General features: G+C 37.8%; 1 protein-coding gene across 2 annotated transcripts in view; it reads left to right on the forward strand.

The window, feature by feature from the left end:
• The window catches only part of Zpbp (zona pellucida binding protein), a 142,728-nt gene that overhangs the window by 84,489 nt on the left and 37,661 nt on the right, over positions 1–20,578 (forward strand). For both annotated transcript variants that reach the window (XM_031338565.1, XM_031338566.1), the window contains exon 7: positions 13,955–14,132. In XM_031338565.1, coding sequence (XP_031194425.1) covers positions 13,955–14,132 — 178 coding nt within the window. The remainder of the gene's footprint in view (positions 1–13,954; positions 14,133–20,578) is intronic.

The following is a 20,578-nucleotide window of genomic DNA, read 5'->3' on the forward strand; positions in this document are numbered from 1 at the left end:
TCTCAGAACCTCACCCGAGAGACAACAGGGGATCCTGCCCGGGTCTCTGGCTTAATGTGCTCTCTTATACTTGACTTTCTAAAAGAATTCAAGAGACACAATTTCAGAAGGTGCAACCCCTGGGGTATATAAAAAATAGGCTGAACAATCTTGGGGAGCAAGTCAGTAAGCAGCATTCTTCCATGGCTTCTGCTTTAATTTCTCCATCTGGGCTCTTGTGTTGACTGCCTTAGAGATGGATGGAGATTTGGAAAAGTAAGCTGAAGAAAACTTCTCTCCACGTGGCTTTTGGTCATGCTGTTTATCCCTGCAATAGAAACTCTAAGTATCTGTAGCAATGTCTTCCCTTTCATTTATAGTTTTGTTAATTTGGGTCTTCTTTCTTGGTTAATTTGGCCAAGGGTTAGTCATTCTTGTTTATTTTTTCAAAGAAACAACTCTTAATTTCATTAATTTTTTTTGTTATTGTAGGTGGCTTTATGTGCTTGTGGTTCTTTACTTTTGGCTTTGTTGTGAGATGCTTAATATCTTGTCCTTTTTTTTGGTGCAGGTACCTTTCTTGTGTTGGAGTTTTCCTTCTATGATCCACTGTAGGGCTAGATTAGTAGATAAATACTGTTTGAATTTGGTTTTGTCCTGAAATATTTTTTTCCATCTATGTTGATTGAGAGTTTTGCTGGGTATAGTAGCCTGGGCTGTCATTTGTGTTTTCCTGGAGTCTGCATGACCTCTGACCAGGCTCTTCTGGCTTTCATAGTCTCTGTTAAGAAGTCTGGTATAATTTGGATAGGTCTACCTTTGTATGTTATTTGGCCTTTTTCCCTTATTGCTTTTTAATATTCTTTCTTTGTTCTGTGCGTTTAGTGTTTTGATTATTATGTGACAAGAAGATTCTCTTTTCTGGTCCCATTTATATGGTGTTTTATAGGCTTCTTGTACTTTTATGTCCATCTCTTTCTTTAGGTTGGGGAAATTTTCTTCTATGGTTTTGTTGAAGACATTTTCAGGTCCTTTGAGCTGGGAATTTTCATTCTCCTCTTCCAGTTATTCTTAGATTTGGTCTTTTCACTGTGTCCTGAATTTCCTGGATGCTTTGGGTTAGGAGTTTGGGTTATATTTTGAATTTTGACAGTTGTGTCAACTTCTTCTACCATATCTTCTACACCTGAGATTCTCTCTTCTATCTCTTGTATTCTGTTGGCAATATTTTCATCTGCTATTTCTGACCTCTTCCATAGGTTTTCCACTTCCAAGTTTGCCTCCATTTGTGTTTTCTTTATTGTTTATACTTCCACTTTTAGGTCTTGGATCGCTTTATTCAATTCCTTCACCTGTTTACCTGTGTTTTCCTGTATTTCTTTCAGTGAGTTATTGATATCCTCTTTAAAGGTCTCTATTACCTTCATTACAAATTCCTGATTTTCAGGTGTGTTGGTGTATTCAGGGCTTGCTGTGGTGGGAGAACTGTGTTCTGATGATGTATATTGGCTTCTGTTGCTTATGGTCTTGCACTTGCCTTTCACCAGCTGGATATCCGTGGTGTTTGTTGATCTGGGTGACTGTCTAGAGTCTGCCTCTTTTTTTTCCCTGGGTTGCTTCAGGTCTCCTGGTAGGCCTATAACCCTGGCTACTACACCATCTGTGGGGCTTTCCACCTGGGGGATCTTCATAGGGGCAGAGAAGCTGCTGATCTGTTGCCCTGGCTGCAGTAGATCTCCCGGGAGACCTTCAGACTGTTGGGTCTTCAGTAGAGCAGTCAAGCTGTTGTCCAACTGCTCTGAGTGCAGCTGATCATCAGCTGCTCTGAGTGTAGTGGGTCCTCTAGGATATGTTAGGATATTGTATCTTCACAGGAGCAGAACAGCTAGGAGTCTGCCCCAACAGAAAGCACTGGGCAGAAGGGATGGAAGGGGAGTGGTATTCTGGAGAGGTTTTTGTATGTGATGGGTCCTGAGTCTACCAGGCTCCCAGAGGTGGCTCTGGAGAGGGTTTCTTACCAACTGCTTTGAGTGCAGTGGGTCCTCTAGGAAGGGTTAAGGTATGGTGTCTTCATGGGAGCAGACCAGCTATGAGTCTTTCCCAGTAGAAAGGACAGCAGAAGGGGTACATACAGCATATTCTAATCACATTTTTCCCTCCCTTGTCTTTCCCGAGCTACTTTGCACCTTCATGACCATCCAACTTAGAATACCTAATCTCTGTCCTTAGAAAACAAACAGGGCAATAAACAAACAAACAAATGAGTATAAATCAAACAGACAAACAGAAAAAATAGAAAACATGAAAACAAAGAAAAAACATGAGAAACACACACATTAAAATAAAAATTAGAAATTGTAATAGATAAGCAAAATATAATAAGTTAAAAGATGCCCAAACAAAGAATTATGGAATGAATCATGTCTAGAAATACCATTGCATTGGCTATCCGTGCTGGGCGTGGGGTTTGCCCTTAATGTGGCTTGTTTACCCAGTTAGACTCCATTGGAGAAAACAGACCTTTTCTTCATAAGTTCTTGTAGGTTTGAGATAGCTTCTAGATTATGGATAGGGTTCATATCTGTTTCTCTTCTAAGTGCTGGGACCCCATCTGGTATAGATCTGTGCAGGCCCTGTGCATGTTGCCAGTCTCTATATTAGTCCCATTGTGTCTAGTGTACTTAAAGCCATCTGTAACTTTATATTTTCTCACCTGTCCACTTTGTTCCTAGAAATAATTACTCTGAGACTTACTGTTTCATGAATAAATGGACTAGACCAAAAGCATTGTTTCTTCCCCAACTACCTCATAACTTAATTATCCATTTATTCTATTCTAAGTCATGCCACATGGCTGGTTACTTTGTCCTCAGTTTTGTATGACCCATTGTCTTCTGTGTCTGGGGGGAATCTCCTAATCTCCTCCTTACCTGAGTCTATTCCCAGAAATCCTCTGTGTGTCCTGGAACTTCCACCTCCATAGTTCCTGTCTAAGCTCATGTTCCCAACAGCATTGTATTGACTGGTAATGCTTTCGTACAGTACAAGAGATTCTCTCCGTAGTCTGCTTTAGTGCTCCATGCCACATTAAATTGGATAGGTTTTAATTCCATGACTCTCTATATTTTCTGTTTTTTTATTGCTTGCTAGAATATAATATGTAGTATCATTTTTCTACACTTATTGTGAGCTATTTTTCCCTAATATATGATTTGTTTTGGAAAAAGTTCATTGACTGCTGAGAAAAAATGTGAATTTCTGGAGTTTGAGTGGAATGTTCTGTAGTTGCCTGTTTGGTACATTTGATTTACAGTGTATGCTTATTTTTTTATCAGTATTACATATTGGTGACATATGAGGTTACCTAGTATAACTGTGTTGGAGTGGACCTGTGGATTTATATCTATTAAAATATTTATATATTTATAACATATTTATATATTTATAATAGTATGTCTATTAGTGTGTTATGAAATTCAGTGTACCTCATTGGAATGCATATATTTAGAATTGTAATATTTCTTTGATTAAAGTATGAAGAGATTTCATTATGTGTTCTAAAAAGTCCTAGAAGTCAATTTTGTCTTATGTTAGAATAAATTTGCCTGATTGTTTCTTTTTTCCATTTCATGCTAGAAATACCAAACCTGTGCTTTTACTCTGATAGGGTCTATCCATAAAGATGAAGTGTGTTCCTTTGAGGCAGCAAAAAGAAATCCTGTCATTTTATCTTGTTTTTATTAGTTAATTAAGTAAAATTCAGAATTATTGATGTATGTGGATTTCTTCCAGTTTTGTTTGTTTTGTTTTCTTAAATTTCTTTAGATTGACTGTCCTATTATTATTTTTCCTCTTTGGTCTCTAGAATATGTTTATTCTTCTTGTCAGTTTGAGGTATATCTTTCCAATCTTTGTAGAGTTGACTTAGTGATCGTATACCTTAAGTCTGTTATTGTCATGGAGATTTTCTATTTTCTTAACTTATGAAAGAGAGTTTTGCTGGTTATAATAGTCTGAATTGGATATTGTGTTCTTTTAGAACTTTAAGTACTTCCCAGAACTTCTGCTTTTGTATTTTAATCAATCAGTTGTTATTTTGATGTGCCTTCCATTGTGTGTGACTTGGTCTTATTCTGCTTTTAGTCTTTTAACTATAATGTGTGGTGGGTACCTTCTTTTCTGGCCTTTACACTTGGTGTTCAGTAAGCTTCTTTTATTTTGATAGGTTTCCCTCCTTCTAGATTTAGGACGTTTTCTTTTATTGTTTTATTGAAAATATTTTCTATGCCTTTTGTGGCATTTTTCTCCATGTATACTCATTATTTATGGATTTTTGTCCTTTTTTTTGTGCCCCAAAGATCTTACGTGTGCCACTTCTGTGTTTTTTTAATTGTCCTTTTCTTTGATTGAATGATCTAATAATTACTATACCCCATCTTTGTTTCCATGGGGATTATTATATGGCTAATTTTTTTCGTCCAAACTTTATTCTATTTAGATTTTCTTTAGTATTTTTCTTTGTTTGGTTTTTCTTCATCCCTCTTTGCTCTCTCAGTATCTACACCCCTTCTTAATTTAGTTGATCACTGTGTAGCCTTGGCTGTTCAGGAACTTACTGTATATGGCCTGTATGTTTGTAATGTGAATTGTCTTCCTTAAACTCCTTGCATTTGTGGACTTTGATAATTTTATTCATGTCCTTTCTAAGTTCATTTAGGTGTTTAGTTGTGTGCTGTTCAAATTATTTTGAATTTTATGAACATGTTTATAATTGTTGTTTGAATCCTTTGTCTACAAATTTCTAGTTCGTGATTTTAGAAGTTGAGAGATGTACAATCCTATAGGTATAAAGCAAGGGAGCTGGATTAATAACATTATGTTCACTTGGTCAAGTAATAGTATTCTGTTATTCCTAGTATTCTGTATATTATTCTGTATAGTATTCTGTATACTATTAACCTGTTATAGGATTTTGACCCAGTTAACAATACCAGTTAATGAGTTTCACCATGTGTTTAACTTCATTTCAGAAAGTAGTTGGTTACTTCCATAATATTGATGCCACTTTTGCACAAGTCAGTATTTATTGCCTGGTAAATCATTATTGTAGATCAGAGGTTCACAGATGGGTAAGATTGATGATTACTTTTCTCCCTTGATAGTTTGCATAGAATCAGCATTGTGAAAGCTAGCCAGTAGAGATGAAGCTTTCAGGCTGGTATAAGCTTAATTCATTCATGTTTTTTTGACTCAAGTTTTGATGCATCAGTTATAGGGTCTTGATATCAAGTTCTGAAGCCCAATCAAGTGCAGTAGCAGTTGCCTATAATGTTTGAGGTGAGTATGTGTAATCCCACAGACCAATAGCTTGAATACCTGGCACTGTTTTTCCTTATACTCTATGATGTTCAGAAAAGGCTCAATACCTTCAATCATAGGGTAACAGCTATGTGTATATTTGTTAGGAAGCATCAACAGTAGTAGGTAGCCATATTCCATATGGCTTTTTCACTGGTCCTAGTTTTCTGTATACTTCCTGCTTTATTCTGTCCTCCTCTTTCTGACCACATTTAACAGTAATGGATTTTGAAACAATCATTCTTTATAAGATCAAGAAAGACAAGTACTACATATTCTTACTCGTAGATAATTGTAGCTTTGAATTTCCAGATATGTGTGTTGAGTTGAAATGTCTATAGAAGTTAGAAATCTAATAAAGGTCCCAATGAGGATTTAAAGCAAGGAGGAAAAAGCCTAATCTTTTCAGTGTAAATTTCAGTTTTTATGGGGCAGTCACCACTTCAGTAAAGAATAGACTCTTGGTATTTTGCTTCAGATTCCAGTGTTTCATGATAGTATAAAGTGCTTATTAGTTGTTTATTCTGAAATCCTTCAACTTGTGCTTCTTAGGAGTCGATTATAAGTTCCACTGAAGTCAAGTGGAACTTGACTGTTATGGACAAATATGAAATGCTATTGACCTGCTATGGACTGCTATAAAACAAATGCTATGTTCTTTCCTTTCTTATTTCTTTGGTTCTGCCTTTGAACTTACCTTTTCTTCAAAAATCTTTACCTGACTCAAATACCAGATCAAATTATCCCTGTTCAGTATTACTAAAAATGGCAAAGACAGTTTCAAGCTTTGAGTTATCATTTTACACAATTCTCTGTTGGGTCAATTTATTGAGTCATCTAGACATTTTGCTTCTCATTGTTCATTGAGTATCAAGAAAACTCATATTTCTTGTTCTTGGAAGATAAAATTAAGAATCCCTCTTTTACATTAAAACATATCAATTACGACCTCAAATGATGACTACTATAATCTTTTTCCCCATAAATTATTTTATACCTTTCCTTTCCTTCCTTCCTTCTTTCTTTCTTCCTTTCTTTCTTTCTTCTCTCATATAATTACATCATGAACCAGTTTTTCCAGCCTCTACTCCTCCCATATTTCCTCTTCTCCACTCTTCCCCAGACCCATTCCTCCTCTGTTTAGCTTCAGAAAGGAAACTCCTCTGCACCTCTGCAGGGATATCATCTGAACGCAGTGTAGAAAGTCATAGTAAGACTAGACACATACCTTCAAATTAAGGCTGAGTGAGGCAACGCATTAGGAGGAAAAGGGTCCTAAGCAAAATAGTCAGAGACATCCCCTTTCTCATTGTTAGGAGTTCCAGAACAACACCATACTATACAACCACTACCTATATGCTGAAGACCTAGGTCAGACCAATACAGGTTCCCTGATTGTCCTTCTGTGAGTCCTTATGAACCCTGGTTAGTTGATTCTGTGGGCCATGTTCTTATGGTATTTTTGATTCCTTGGCTTCTACAGTCCTTCCTTTCCCTCTTCTGTGGGTCTCTGAATTGCTCCCATTGGTTTCTGGATGAAGCCTCTCTACTGACAAATGGGCTAGGTGTCAGTCTATGAGTATAGCAGAATATCATTAGGAATCATGAAATCGTTGCATTAACTCTTTTTTCTTTCTTCTTTTCTTCTTCCTTCCTTCCTTCCTTCCTTCATTCCTTTCTTTCTTTTTTTCCTTTTTCTTTCTTTCTTTTTTTTTTTTTCATTTGTGTTTGGTTCTAACCCAGGTCTCTAGGGTATCTTGTCTCTACTTCCTGGCAATCCAGGCAGTTTCAGGCATGGGCACTGTCTTGTGGCATGAGCCTCACATTGGATGAGTCATTGGTTGGCCACTCCCACATGTTCTGTACCATTGTTGCCTCAGCAAATCCCACAAGGAGGAAAAATTGTAGGTTGAAGGCTTTATGGCCTGGTTGATATCCCAGTTCCATGACTTGAAGACGTAGTTATGGGAGATTGTTGGTTCAGGCATTGTTGTCTCCATGTCTTAGTCAGGATTTCTATTCCTGCACAAACATCATGACCAAGAAGCAAGTTGGAGAGGAAAGGGTTTATTCAGCTTATTTCCACATTGCTGTTGATCACCAGAGGAAGTCAGGACTGGAACTCAAGCAGGTCAGGAAGCAGGAGCTGACAAAGAGGCCATGGAGGGATGTTCCTTACTGGCTTGCTTCCCCTGGCTTGCTCAGCCTGCTCTCTTATAGAACCTAAGACTTCCAGACCAGGGATAGCACTACCCACAAGGGGCCCTACCCCCTTGATCACTAATTGAGAAAATGCCCCACAGCTGGGTATCATGGAGGCACTTCCCCAACTGAAACTCCCTTCTTTGTGATAACTCCAGCCTGTGTTAAGTTGACATACAAAACCAGCCAGTACACTCCATTACTAGAAATCTTTGCTAGTGTCACTCTCATAGATTCTAGGGAGTTTCCATTGCGCTAGCTTTGCACACAACATCTGAAATGTTCTCTAATTCCTGCCATCTCTTCCAGTACTTTTCTCCTCCATGCCTCCCCCCTTACTCATGCCTGTTCCCATTCCCATTCACCCACAGTCCACCTGTGAAATCTGTTCTATTTCCTTTTGAGCCTTCCTTGTTACTTGGCCTCTTTGGGTCTGTGGATTGTACGTAGGATGATCATCCTTTCCTTGACAGCTAATTCCACAAGTGAGTACGTCTTGTGTTTGTCTTTTTGGGTCTGAGTTACCACACTCAAGATGATTGTTTTTTCTAGTTCCATCCATTTACTTGCAAATTTCATGTGTTAATATATCACTAACATTTACACATTTATTCTTCAATTGAGGGATATCTAAATTCTTTTCAGTTCTTGACAATTATGAATAAAGCTTCTATGAACATAATTGAACAAGTATCCTATGTAGTAGGATGCAGCATCCTTTGGCTGTATGGCCGGCAGTAGTGTAGCTAGGTCTTGAGGTAGATTGATTCCCAATTTTCTGAAAAAAACACCATCTTGATTTCCAAAGTGGCTGTACAAATTTATAGTCCAACCAGCAAAGGAGGAATGTTCCCTTTGCTCTACATCCTCACTTGCATAAGCTATCACTTGTGTTCTTGATCTTAGCCTTTCTGACAGGTGTAAAATGGAACCTCAAAGTAGTTTTGATTTGCATGTCCCTGATGAATAAGGATGTTGAACATTTCTGTGTTTCTCAGCCACTTGAGATTTCTGTGTTGAGAATTCTGTTTAAATATGTATTCCATTTTTAACTGAATTATTCGATCTATTGATATCTAGTTTCTTGAGATAATATATATCAGATATTAGCCCTCTGTCAGATGTGTAGTTTGTGAAATTTGTTTCCCCTTTCTGTAGACTACAATTTTGTCCTATTGATGATATCCTTTGCTTTATATAAGTTTTTCAATTTCATGAGGTCCCATTTATTAATTGTCATTTCTTATACTTCAGCTGTGTTGGAGTTTTTAGAGCTTGCTGTAGTAGGATATCTAGGTGAACAGGGATATGACATATTGTCCTGGCTGTTATTGAATATGCTCTTACACTGGTGTCTAGGCATTTAGGTTTGAGGTAATTATAGTTCTAGGTGCCAGTTTCTGAGTTTGTCTTTGATAGATAGTGTTTTATTCTTTTTTTCCCCTTTAGTCTTCTGATCTTTGTAGCCTTGAGTTCTGGTTGCTTGTGTGGGCCTCTGGTCTACCAGTGTTGAAGGCCAGCTTCAACAACACAAAGAGTAAACCGAGGAGGGTGGAGTGTGGAGTGTGGAGTGAGTGATTAGTCACTCAGCAGAGTTCCTAGGGAATAAAACTTAATTTTCTGGGGTAAGCAGAAAAGGGGTAAAATCACACACACACATACACACACACACACACACACACACACACACACACACACACACCATATATGCACACACTTGGTAGATGAAGCAAGTTTCAATAAGCTCCAACCACTTCACACATAGACAGATGGACGGATGGGCAGACAGATGGATGGACAGACAGACATATTGTAGACATGGAGCAAAGTTCCAGTGAGCAGACTTCAATAACTTTATTTTTCCCTTAGCCCTTTTATAACCCTTAAGACCAAGTTTTCTATATAAGATGAAACACAGCCTAAGATAGGGGTCTAGCCCATGTTTCTCCAAGTGAGAAATGGTGAGGTCTGGGATGGAAGCTGTGGTTCTCACCTTCTTAGGTACCCTGATGGGACTGAGAACCTCAAAGAGTTTAGAACAGGAGGTAAGGGGCTGGGGTCTGAGATGGAATCCAGCTTAGTTCAGGGTGAGTGCCAGGAATGCGGAGAGGACTTCTGTGGGAGACTTAGGTAAGGCTCAGTATGACAAAGTATCACAATGGTCCTTGACAAGAGACAGTCCTTGTTTCTCCAAATTGTTCATTTGTGGTGGAAGAGAATGCATAGTACTTACTCAGAATGAACCAGAGATGAAATATCTTTTGGAGGAAGGGATGCCTGAGAAGGGAAGCTAATTGGCTAAAACTTCCAGGCCCATCTAGATATTTCATTAGCATGGAGAACTCAGTTTCTATGCTACATGACCAGCCATGATGGTCCTCTTAATGGGGTGTTGTGGTCACATGCTCCAGGGCAGGAATCTGGTCAGGAGATAGTGAACTCCTGCCATTCTCAATTAAGAGTTTGTGGTTCTGCACCAGTAGCTCGTGCTCTAAGATCAAGAATTGACAAATGGGACCTCATAAAATCGCAAAGCTTTTGTAAGGCAAAAGACACTGTCAATAGGACAAAATGACAACCAACAAATTGGGAAAAGATCTTTACCAATCCTATATCTGATAGAGGACTAATATCCAATGTATACAAAGAACTGAAGAAGTTAGACTCCAGAGAACCAAATAACCCTATTAAAAATGGAATACAGAGCCAAACAAAGAAAATACCAAATGGCTGAGAAGCACCTAAAGAAATGTTCAACATCCTTAGTCATCAGGGAAATGCAAATCAAAACAACCCTGAGATTCTACCTCACACCAGTTAGAATGGCTAGGATAAAAAACTCAGGTGACAGCAGATGCTGGAGAGGTTGTGGAGAAAGGGAAACACTCCTTCATTGCTGGTGGGACTGCAAGCTGGTACAACCACTCTGGAAATCAGCTTGGTGGTTCCTCCAGTAATTGGATATAGTACTACCAGAGGACCCAGCTATACCACTCCTGGGCATATACCCAGAAGATGCTCCAACATGGAATAAGGACACATGCTCCACTATGTTCATAGCAGCCTTATTTATAATAACCAGAACCTGGAAACAACCCAGATGTCCCTCAACAGAGGAATGGATACAGAAAATGTGGTACATCTACATAATAGAGTACTACTCAGCTATTAAAAACAATGAATTTATGCAATTCTTGGGGAAATGGATGGATCTGGAGAATATCATCCTGAGTGAGGTAACCCAATCACAAAAGAACACACATGGTATGCATTCTGTGATAAGTGGATAGTAGCCCAGAAGATGGGAATACACAAAGTACAAACCACAAACCAAAAGAAACTCAAGAAGAAGGAAGACCAAAGTGTGGATACTTTGTTCCTTCTAAAAAGGGGGGACAAAATACCCATGTAAGAAGTTGTAGAGACTAACTATGGAGCAGAGACTAAAGGAAGGACAATTCAGAGACTGATCTACTTGGGAATCCTTCCCATATTCAGTCATCAAATCTAGACACTATTGTGGATGCCAGCAAGTGCTGGATGACAAGAGCCTGATATAGCTGTCTCCTGAGAGGCTCTGACAGTACCTGACTACTACAGAAGTAGAGGCTCACAGCCATCCATTGGACTGAGTACAGGGTCCCCAATGAAGAAGCTAGGAAAAGGACCCAAGGAGCTGAAGGGCTTGTAGCCTCTTAGGACGAACAACAATATGAACTAACTAGTTCTCTCAGAGCTCCCAGGGACTAAACCACCAACCAAAGACTATACATGGTGAGACTAATGGCTCCAGCAGTATATGGTATAGCAGAGAATGGCCAAGTTGGTCATCAGTGGGAGGAGAGGCCCTTGACCCTGTGAAGGTTCTATTCCCCATTGTAGGGGGATTGCCAGGGTCAGTAAGCAGGAGGAGGTGGGGTGGTAAACAGGGGGAGGGGGGAAGGAACAGGGGTTTGTTTTAGTTTTTGTTTGTTTGTTTGTTTGTTTATTTATTTTGGAGGGGAACCTGGGAAAGGAGATATTGTAAATAAAGAAAACATCTAATTAAAAAAAAAGAAAAACATAAAAATAAAGTTTGTGGTTCTGAACTTTTGCTACTACTTTGCCAGTTTTTCTGTCTGGTGACATGGTTCCACTTGCCCAACAGGAAGTAGGGAGCCTGTTCTATTCTTCTGACCAGCATGACCTTCATCTTATCAGGGACATGCCCTCCTATATATTGTTAAATAATGTGTTACCTAAAGTATTCAAATGTTTGTCTAACCTGTGGGTCATGACCACATTGAGGATCGAAAGACCTATAAGATCCTATAAGATCATGGGAAAAGACAGATATTTACATTATGATCCATAATAATAGCAAAGTTAGTTTTGAAGTAGCAATATAAATAATTTTATGGTTGGGAGTTGGAGTCTTCACAAAATTAGGAAGTATATTAAAGGGGCGCACCATTAGGAAGATTGAGAACCACTGGTCTTATAGATATGTTCTTTGTGATACCCAGTGAAATTAATTATGTACCCAGAGTGCGTACTTTGTCTAATATTTGCTGCCTGCCCAGTTATTGCCTTGTAATTTTGGTGAGCTAACCTACAACAAATATTAAAGCCTTTTCAGTTGATTTCATTCACTACTTAACAAGTCCAATGAAAGATATTGCAGTGTTTAAAATAAGTTGTCAGACTTTCCTCTGTCAAAGCAGTTGTTTTAAACATTGTGTTGAAATGGTTTCTTTTCTAGTCCATAGCTTCTAGCCAATCATTGTAAAGCAATTTGCTTTCATATATATTTATCTGTTCTTTGAAGATTTGAGGACTAAATAAGAGGAATAGAGTAAGAGATCTGATGTTCATTCAGTTGAATTTGTTATCTCAAACTAGAATTTTACTTTTGGGTTAGTTTTTATGTTATCATTCTTACATCATTTAAGTTGTTTAAAAATGTTTACACTTATACTTGAAATCCCTATTCAGCACAAAATCTTTCCAGTGTATCTTTAGGTAAAAACTATTAGGATATATGTACAATCAAAGTAAGTAGTATCAGAAATTGTTATCCAGTTGTTTAATGCTATTTTTAAAATGATAAAGTGTTTGTCTATCATTAGAGGGGAGTGAGAAAAGCAGTATGATTTGTTTCTGTCAGGATACCTAAGATCTAGTTTATTGGATTTTTTTTCTGTTGTTGGCTTGGTTGCTTTTATTTTGCATAGGGTTCTTAGTGATTATAAGTGTCTCCTTAAACTTTGATTTCTATCAGCACATTTAAATATTAGCAATTAGATATCAGATTGTATATAATTAGCTATTTGAAGTGTATTAGGGTTTTACCATCATGTATGTAAGTGCTGGGGACTAGAGCTTCTCAGATCCCTGGAACTGTAGTTACAGGAAGCTATGAGCTGACATTGGGATGCTGTAAATGGAAACCAAGTCCTCTGTAAGAGCAGCAAGTCCTCTTAACTGCTGAGCCAATTCACAAGCCCCCTGTAACTAATTCTTTAAGTACTTCCTTAACCAAAATTTATGTTTGACCAAGCAAAAAGTGAAATAAATCATTGTATTGAGCTTTTAAAAATTAGAAAATATTTAAATGTAGAAATGTAAATAATTGAGCAATAGTGAAATAAGATGTTTATGTTGAATATAGTTTATTTTAAAAAGTTTAATAGCTCTCAGAGTTTCATGGAAATAATATACCCAAGAAGGTATTCAAAGTAGTCAGACAGGTTGAGGCTGCAAAGCAGCGTACCCAGTTATCCTTACTGCTCACTAGACTGGAGGTATGTGTTCTTGTTGCAGAAGAAACTAAGTGGTTCGCAGTGGGTTTGAGTTCATGAACTTATTTTGTATTTCATGTAGAGCTGTGTTTTGAGGAACACACATCCTCCTATTCTTAGCAGCCAAGTCTGAGCCAGTATTGTAGGTATCAAGGTGATTATCAAAATGATGCCTCACTGTTTGCTAAGTTGAGTTTATAACAAAGAGCCCAAACTCACCACAGTTTATTTTGTTTCTAAGCCTGATTTTCTTTCATAAAATAAGGAATAGGATGGTAAAAGAACGCTTCTTAGTGACTTTTTAAATACTTTAGGTAAATTTAATTTTATAAATATGTTTAATTTTTAACAGCTTGCTTAATTTTTCTTAGTTGCCTATCTGTAAATTACTCAAAGTCCAAAAGGACCAAAAGTTGTTATATATAAATTCTTTCTTTCTCTCACATATAGATATAAATTTATTTGGAGACACTTGAAGTGTTTACAAGAGGGGTAGACCTTCCTTTTTGCATGTTTTCTTTATCTTATAAATTGAAGATACAGATTTTGACACTTTTTCCTTGTGCTGTTTGATCTAAATTATATTAGCTCATTAATATTTCAAATTAATATTTCAAATTCTATTCATAATATAGGCTAAAAATCTCATAGAGAGATTCTTCATTCAGCAAGTGGAAGTCCTGGGCAAGCGTGCGGAGCCGCTGCCTGAGATCTACTACATCGAGGGAACCCTTCAGATGGTGTGGGTGAACCGCTGCTTTCCAGGCTATGGCATAAATGTCCTGAAGCACCCAAAGTGCCCTGAGTGCTGTGGTATGTAATAAAGTACATTTCACTTTTATGTGGTTGACACTCATTTACTTCAACTATGTTTAACTGAACGTTTGTCTTCTTTAAAACTGTCATTTAGATTTTGACTTATTTTAAATAATATATTTGAGAAAACTATACTCTAAAATTGTATAAAGAAAAACTACTGTAATGTTTTAAATAATATATTTTGTTATATTTTTTGACAATTTTATATAATACATCTCATCCCACTCAGTCCTCCTCCTCCTATGCTTTCCCAGAGATTCACTCCCTCTACTCTCCTACTTGTGTCCTCTTTTAAAAAGATGAGGAAACTCTTGCAGTAGGAGGTGTCTTGGTCCTCTGGCCTATGGTTTGGGCAGGGAACATTGCCACCCCAAGTACTACAATTTCAATTAAAGCAATATATCTATATATGCATATAAACATAATATTTTATATAGTTTAAAGTGAACATAAAATGCTTCCTTATGGCATTGACAAATATACTTAGTGTCAATTATCACTCCTACTTCCCACTCTCTGTTGCCCCCTCTGCTATCTGCAAGTAAGTCTCCCTGACCAGTTTCTCATTTCCATTTTCATAACAACTGTGTTCTACTAATCCAGTCTCTAATTCTGATATTCGCATTTGCTCTAGGTTATATACTCAAATCTAAAGATTTAGAGCTGGTATTGACAGATAAAACATGGGCATTTGTCTTTCTAGGTCTGGGTTACCTTATTCAATATAATGTTTTCTACTTTTATCCATTCACCTGCAAATTTTATGATTTCATTTTTTTATAGCTAGGTAAAATTTTATAGTCTGTAAATACTATATTTTCATTACTTATTCTTTAGTTGGAAGACATTTAGATTGTTTCCATCTTCTAACTATTGTGATTAGAACAGCAATGAATGTGGCTGTGCAGTTATCTATGAATTATGATGTGGAGTCCTTTTGGCATATGCTGAGGAGTGGTATATATTCATTTATTATACCTATGTGTTAGAATGGCTTGCGGACTGTGGTTCAGCTAGTACAACAGTGGTTGTCTACCACAGATGGTCCAACAATCCAGTAGTTGTTCAGTCCATGAGACTTGATTTCTAAGCTACTTTTCGGTATACATCAAAATCCCAAAGAAGTAGGCACTAATGCTAATGAAGGGATGGATTTGCCAGCAATAGTAAGAGCAGGAGCAAGTAGAGAAAGAACAGCATCTGCCTCTTCCATATGCTTTATATAGGCTGCCAGCAGAAGGTGTGGCCCAGGTTAAAGGTGGATTTTCCCACCTCAAAAGTTCTGGATTAAAAGTGGGTCTTCCCACTTCAAATGGTTTAATTAAAAAAGAAATTCCCTTAAATGTGTACCCAGCCACTTGAGTGTTAGTTAATTCCAAATGTAGTCAAGTTGATAACGAAGAATAGCCATCACAAATGAATTCTCAAAGTTGTTTTGATTTTTATTTCTACAATTTCTAAGGATAATGAACATTTTTGAGATATTAGCCATTTTTTTTAATTTTTATTTTTGAAACTTCTCTGTTCAGAGATATTGTCCTTTTTTTTTAAAAAAAAAAACTGAGTTGCTTGCTTTCTTGACCCTTTCCTTATTCAGTTTTGAATGTTCTGCATTTCAGCTCTCTATCAGATCTATTGCTGGAAAAGATTCTCTGTGGACTTCCTCTACTCAGTTATTTACTTTATTGGACACTGTTTTAGCTTCATGAGTCCCCATCTGTCAGTTGTCAGCCTTAATTCATGAGAAAATGGGGTCCTTTTCAGAATGTACTTTCCTATTGCAGTATGTTATAGGGTACTTTTTTCTTTGTTGATTCTGCATGTTGGGTTTTACACTGAGGTCTTGTAGCAGTAGGTGATTAATATGCTCTAATCTTCCTGGTTGCTGTGCTTCAAGTTCCTTGCTACCTGGCCCAATGCTCTGGATTCTCAAATGAAAGACACACACACACACACACACACACACACACACACACACACACACACAGCCTTATGTTTAATATGCCTTAATCAACTTAATGGCCAGACCACTCCCAAACTTCCATGTTGCTAATGCCTCTCCTTTGATACTCTCTGAGTTATTACTTACTAAAATCCATCTTCCATCTTTTCTGCCTTAGACGCAGTAGGGGCCCCCTCAGGCTACTCTTCTCTGCCTCTTACATGATTGGTATGCCTCTCTTCCTGCAGCTCTCAAGCCCAGATCTTATTCCTTTCTCGGCAGAGGTGATTCTGCTGTTTTTCCTGGTTCCCTTGCCCGTGAATCCTAATGGTCTTGCCTCTGTCTCCTACCCAGCCATTGGCCACCGACAACTTCATTTACTAATCAAAGCCAACTGGGGGCAGTTACATGCAGATGCTCAGATTCCCCTGGAATTTTGGGGAGATGAATTAACATAAGTAGCATTAGATCCAGTCCACATCAAGGCTTTGGTTATGGTTCATTTGTAGTTTATTTTTGTGCAAGGTGATAGATATGGCTGTTATTTAATTCTTTTACATTAGACATTCAGTTTTCTCAGTACCATTTGCTGAAGATAATGTCTTTTCTGTGATATGCAGTTGTTGCAAATATCAAATGAATGTAATTACAGAACACATATTTGGGTCTTCTGTTTTCTTCCATTGATTCAAGTGTTTTCTGTTGTTGCTGTTTCTTTGTTTATACCATGCCATTTTTATTACTATACTGCTATGTAGAAACATTCCTTGAATTTTAGGGATAAAGCCAACTTGATCAGGGTGGATATTCTTTTGATATATTCCTGTATTTGGCTTTCAAGTATTGAGGACTCCTGAATCAATGCTGATCCTGAGATGCTTGCCTAATTTTCTTTGTTTGTGTTTTTCTAGTAGAGTAATTCTAGCTTTGTAGATGCATTTGGGAGAACACTGTCTGTTTCTTTCTTTTTTTGAATAATTTAATAAGTATTGATTGTAGGTCTTCTTTGAATGTTTGGTAGAATTCTGATGTGTATCTGTCTGGGCCTTGTCTTTTTATCTCTGTTAAGATCTTATTTGTCAATGTATCTGTTTAAATTATTAATCTTCTCTCATCTTTGGTGGTTTGAATGAGTTTAACACAATGTATGTCTTTTATTTTAGAATTTCTAACTTAATGAATTGTAGTTTTTTAAAGTATCTCCTCAAAATATCATAATTTTTTTTTTTTTGGTGTCAGTTGTAATGTTTCCCTTATTTATCTCTCATTGTATTGATTTGGGTTCTCTCTCTCCTTTGGCTAATTAGGCAAAAAGTCTGCTGAATTTGTTTATCTTCTCACAGACCCAGCTCTTAGATTTGTATTTGATCACTTGTACTGTTTTTTTTTAAATATTAATTTCTTAATTTTTGTTCTGATTTTTATTATTTCTTGCCATCTACTGTGAGACCATGAAAGGCAGCTTGTTTTCTGGTTGAGCTAGGTTTAAACCCCAGAGACCCAGCAGGTGTTCCTGCAAGATATGGAAGGTGTTTACCATGCTCCCAGACACTGGGCTCCTGACAGGAGGCCTCAGCTCTCCATAATTCTGTGGCCATCAGTTACAGAGAGCATCACATCAAGCTCCTCTACAGGTAGAGGATGTGACTACAGATCACATAGCCTCAAGACAGATCTCCATTTTAATGAGGCACCTAAAGGCTTAGCCATTTAAGCTCTCCTTCCCAGACACTCCTCCCTGCAAAAGGTATTTAACCTCAGGCCTCCTTAAGAAGGTGAGGTAGGATTTCACTCATCAAAACTCTCCACCATAATAAACACCTTAAAACTATGGAGTGCTTCTTCTCATTAGACCTGCAGTGAGGAACAATGGAGCAGGTCTTCCTCTAAAGAGCCTCATCTCCTGCAGGAGGCCTCTCTGTGTTCTCAGCCAAGGTCACCACCAAGCCATGCTTCCCGAGCAAGCCAGAGACACTCTTTCCTTCGAGAACCAAGAGGTGTTTTCTCCTCCTCTTTTTTCATTGGCCTTGATCTAGAGCCCACCACAGGCTCACACTTCATTCTCAGCTCTTTCACAGCATCCAGCAGTGTCTGTGGTGTCCAAGAGCTAGAACCTGCCATCCTCAGCCTCCATGTGGCAAAACTTTCTGCATCCCACCTTGCCGAGCGACTGAGCCTGGGGACAGATGCAGGCTACCATTTTAATCGTTTTTGCTTGGTTTGCTCTTATTTTTTCAAGTTATTGACTTGTGTTATAAGGCATAACACCAGGATTGGGGCAGAATACTGAAGGTACTGGAACATGTACATCTCACCACTAGTTACATCACTGAAGACAGTGATTTCCTCTCCTCTACAATCCTCTATTGCCCTTAGCACTTCTGGGTAGAGTGGGGCCCACAGAGCCCTGCCCCATGACTAACTGCATATTTTCTGGTTTAGTCTTATGTAGGGCCTGTGTAAGCTGCTACAGCTGCTGTGAGTTCATAAATGCTTCAGTCATGTAAATGCCTAATACCTATTAGACAGCATTTCACAATCCTATCTTACAGTGCTTTCTTTCTAGCCCCTCTTCTATGTTTGTTGAGCTTGGAGGGATGGTATAAGTGTTGCTTATTTTTTAATGCTGAACATTCAGCGGTCACATTATTCTCAGCTCCTCATACCTGAGTTTCTGCATTAGCCACCATTAGCTGCTAAGAAAGGTTGCTTTGATCTAGTCTGAGGACAGTACTAATCCACAGGTATAAGCATAAATGTTTTTTTGATGCTATATTCATTTATTAAAACAAGAATAGTAGGTTGACTCCTACTGCCTATGCCTTCCTAAGTCTTGGAATTCTACCTATGCCCACAATACCGTGAACTCCTGTCTACAGAGCAGACCTCAGATCCAGCTAGTGATTGTTGGCGACCCATGTAACAGCTGTGCCATTGCTGCACCAGTAAGTGCCTTTAGGCTGGAAAAAGAGTATTGTACCCAAGGTTTAAATCTGGGGTAGACCATGGCCAACATTCATTTTCCAGATGCCTGCATAGAAATTTTCAGCATTATGAAAGTTATCCAGCTGTGAAGAAGCTTCAGGTCGATTCCCATATGGTCCCTCTGTATGCTACAAGGTATATAGTATCCTTAGTAATGGATCTTACTATCTATTTCTGGTAGGCAATCAGTGACAAATGATTATAATTTAAATAATTTTGATGACATTTGGGACTTTGTTGGATAATAACTGCTTGGGCTGTGTCCCATACCTGCCACTGGAATTTTCCCTTATTAACCCATTGCTTCTGATATCAGCATTTTAAATTGTATTTTTAATTAGGTTATAAACTAGTGGATTTCTATGTGGGCTTTTATACTTTTGTAGTTTCAGTAAACTCTTTCTGCATTTTCTATTTCTGCATTCCCACCCTGTATCCTGTTTAAATATTGTTACTTCCAGTATTCCATACTTCTATTTTACAGTACATGTGTTCTACCATTCTTGCCTTCCTTAAAATTTCTCTCTCTTCCACCATGGTTCCTTTATCACTTCCATGTCTCTGCAGACATTCCAGTTTAATCAATAATATAACAATTCTAAGCTCTCATCCATATATGATAGAAAACATGCAGCATTGATTTTCCAGGCTTATGTTACCTTGCCCACTACCTTTTTTTGAAATTTTCATAATTTGCTTTTTCTTTATAGCTGAATAAATTCCATGGTGTGTATGGTAATGGTTAGCTTGGGCTATACTTTTCTTCTATTTTTACGTCATTCTTTGGTCTTGGTATCAGGGGAATATTGGTTTTATAAAAGAGTTTGGAAGATTTCTTTCCATTTCTATTTTACAGACTAATTTGAGTATGTTTCCATTTGGTTTTCATTCTGGTTAACCTTACCCCTGCCCTTAGGTCTCCATTCTTTTGCATCTCAACCTTCTTAAGCCTTTTTGTCTCAAGTATTCTACTTCTTTATTTTCATTGTACTGACTCTGTACTCTCTTCATTGCTTAATATATTCACATGAGACACGAGTCAGCCCCCTCCTAATTCTTGGGTTCCCCTTGTACTATTTCACTATCAAATTAAGCACATGAAATGGAGTTGAAGCCAAGATTCATATATGAGAGAGAACATGTGATACTTGTCATTGTAGGCTTGAGTTCAAATTCTGTCCATTAACCTATAAATTCATTTTTTTCATCAGCCAAACAATTTCATTTTGTATATTAGTTTATCCTTTCATCTATTGATGTATATCCAGATTAGGTCCATTTCCTATGTATTCAGAATGGAGTGGCAATTAACATGAAATTAATGTTAAAGTATTTTTGTAGTAGGGTATAAAGTTCTTTGGATGGATGCCCAGGACTGGTATATCTGTGTAGCCCGCGCAGTCGTCTCGCCAGCAAGAAGACACGCAGACACTAGGATCCTTCTATAGCAAGCATTTATTGCATCATGAAGAGGAAGACCCCGAGCCAATAATCGGCACTGCTTATATACACC

This window comes from Mastomys coucha, unplaced genomic scaffold, assembly GCF_008632895.1.
Source record: "Mastomys coucha isolate ucsf_1 unplaced genomic scaffold, UCSF_Mcou_1 pScaffold22, whole genome shotgun sequence".
Taxonomy (NCBI): domain Eukaryota; kingdom Metazoa; phylum Chordata; class Mammalia; order Rodentia; family Muridae; genus Mastomys; species Mastomys coucha.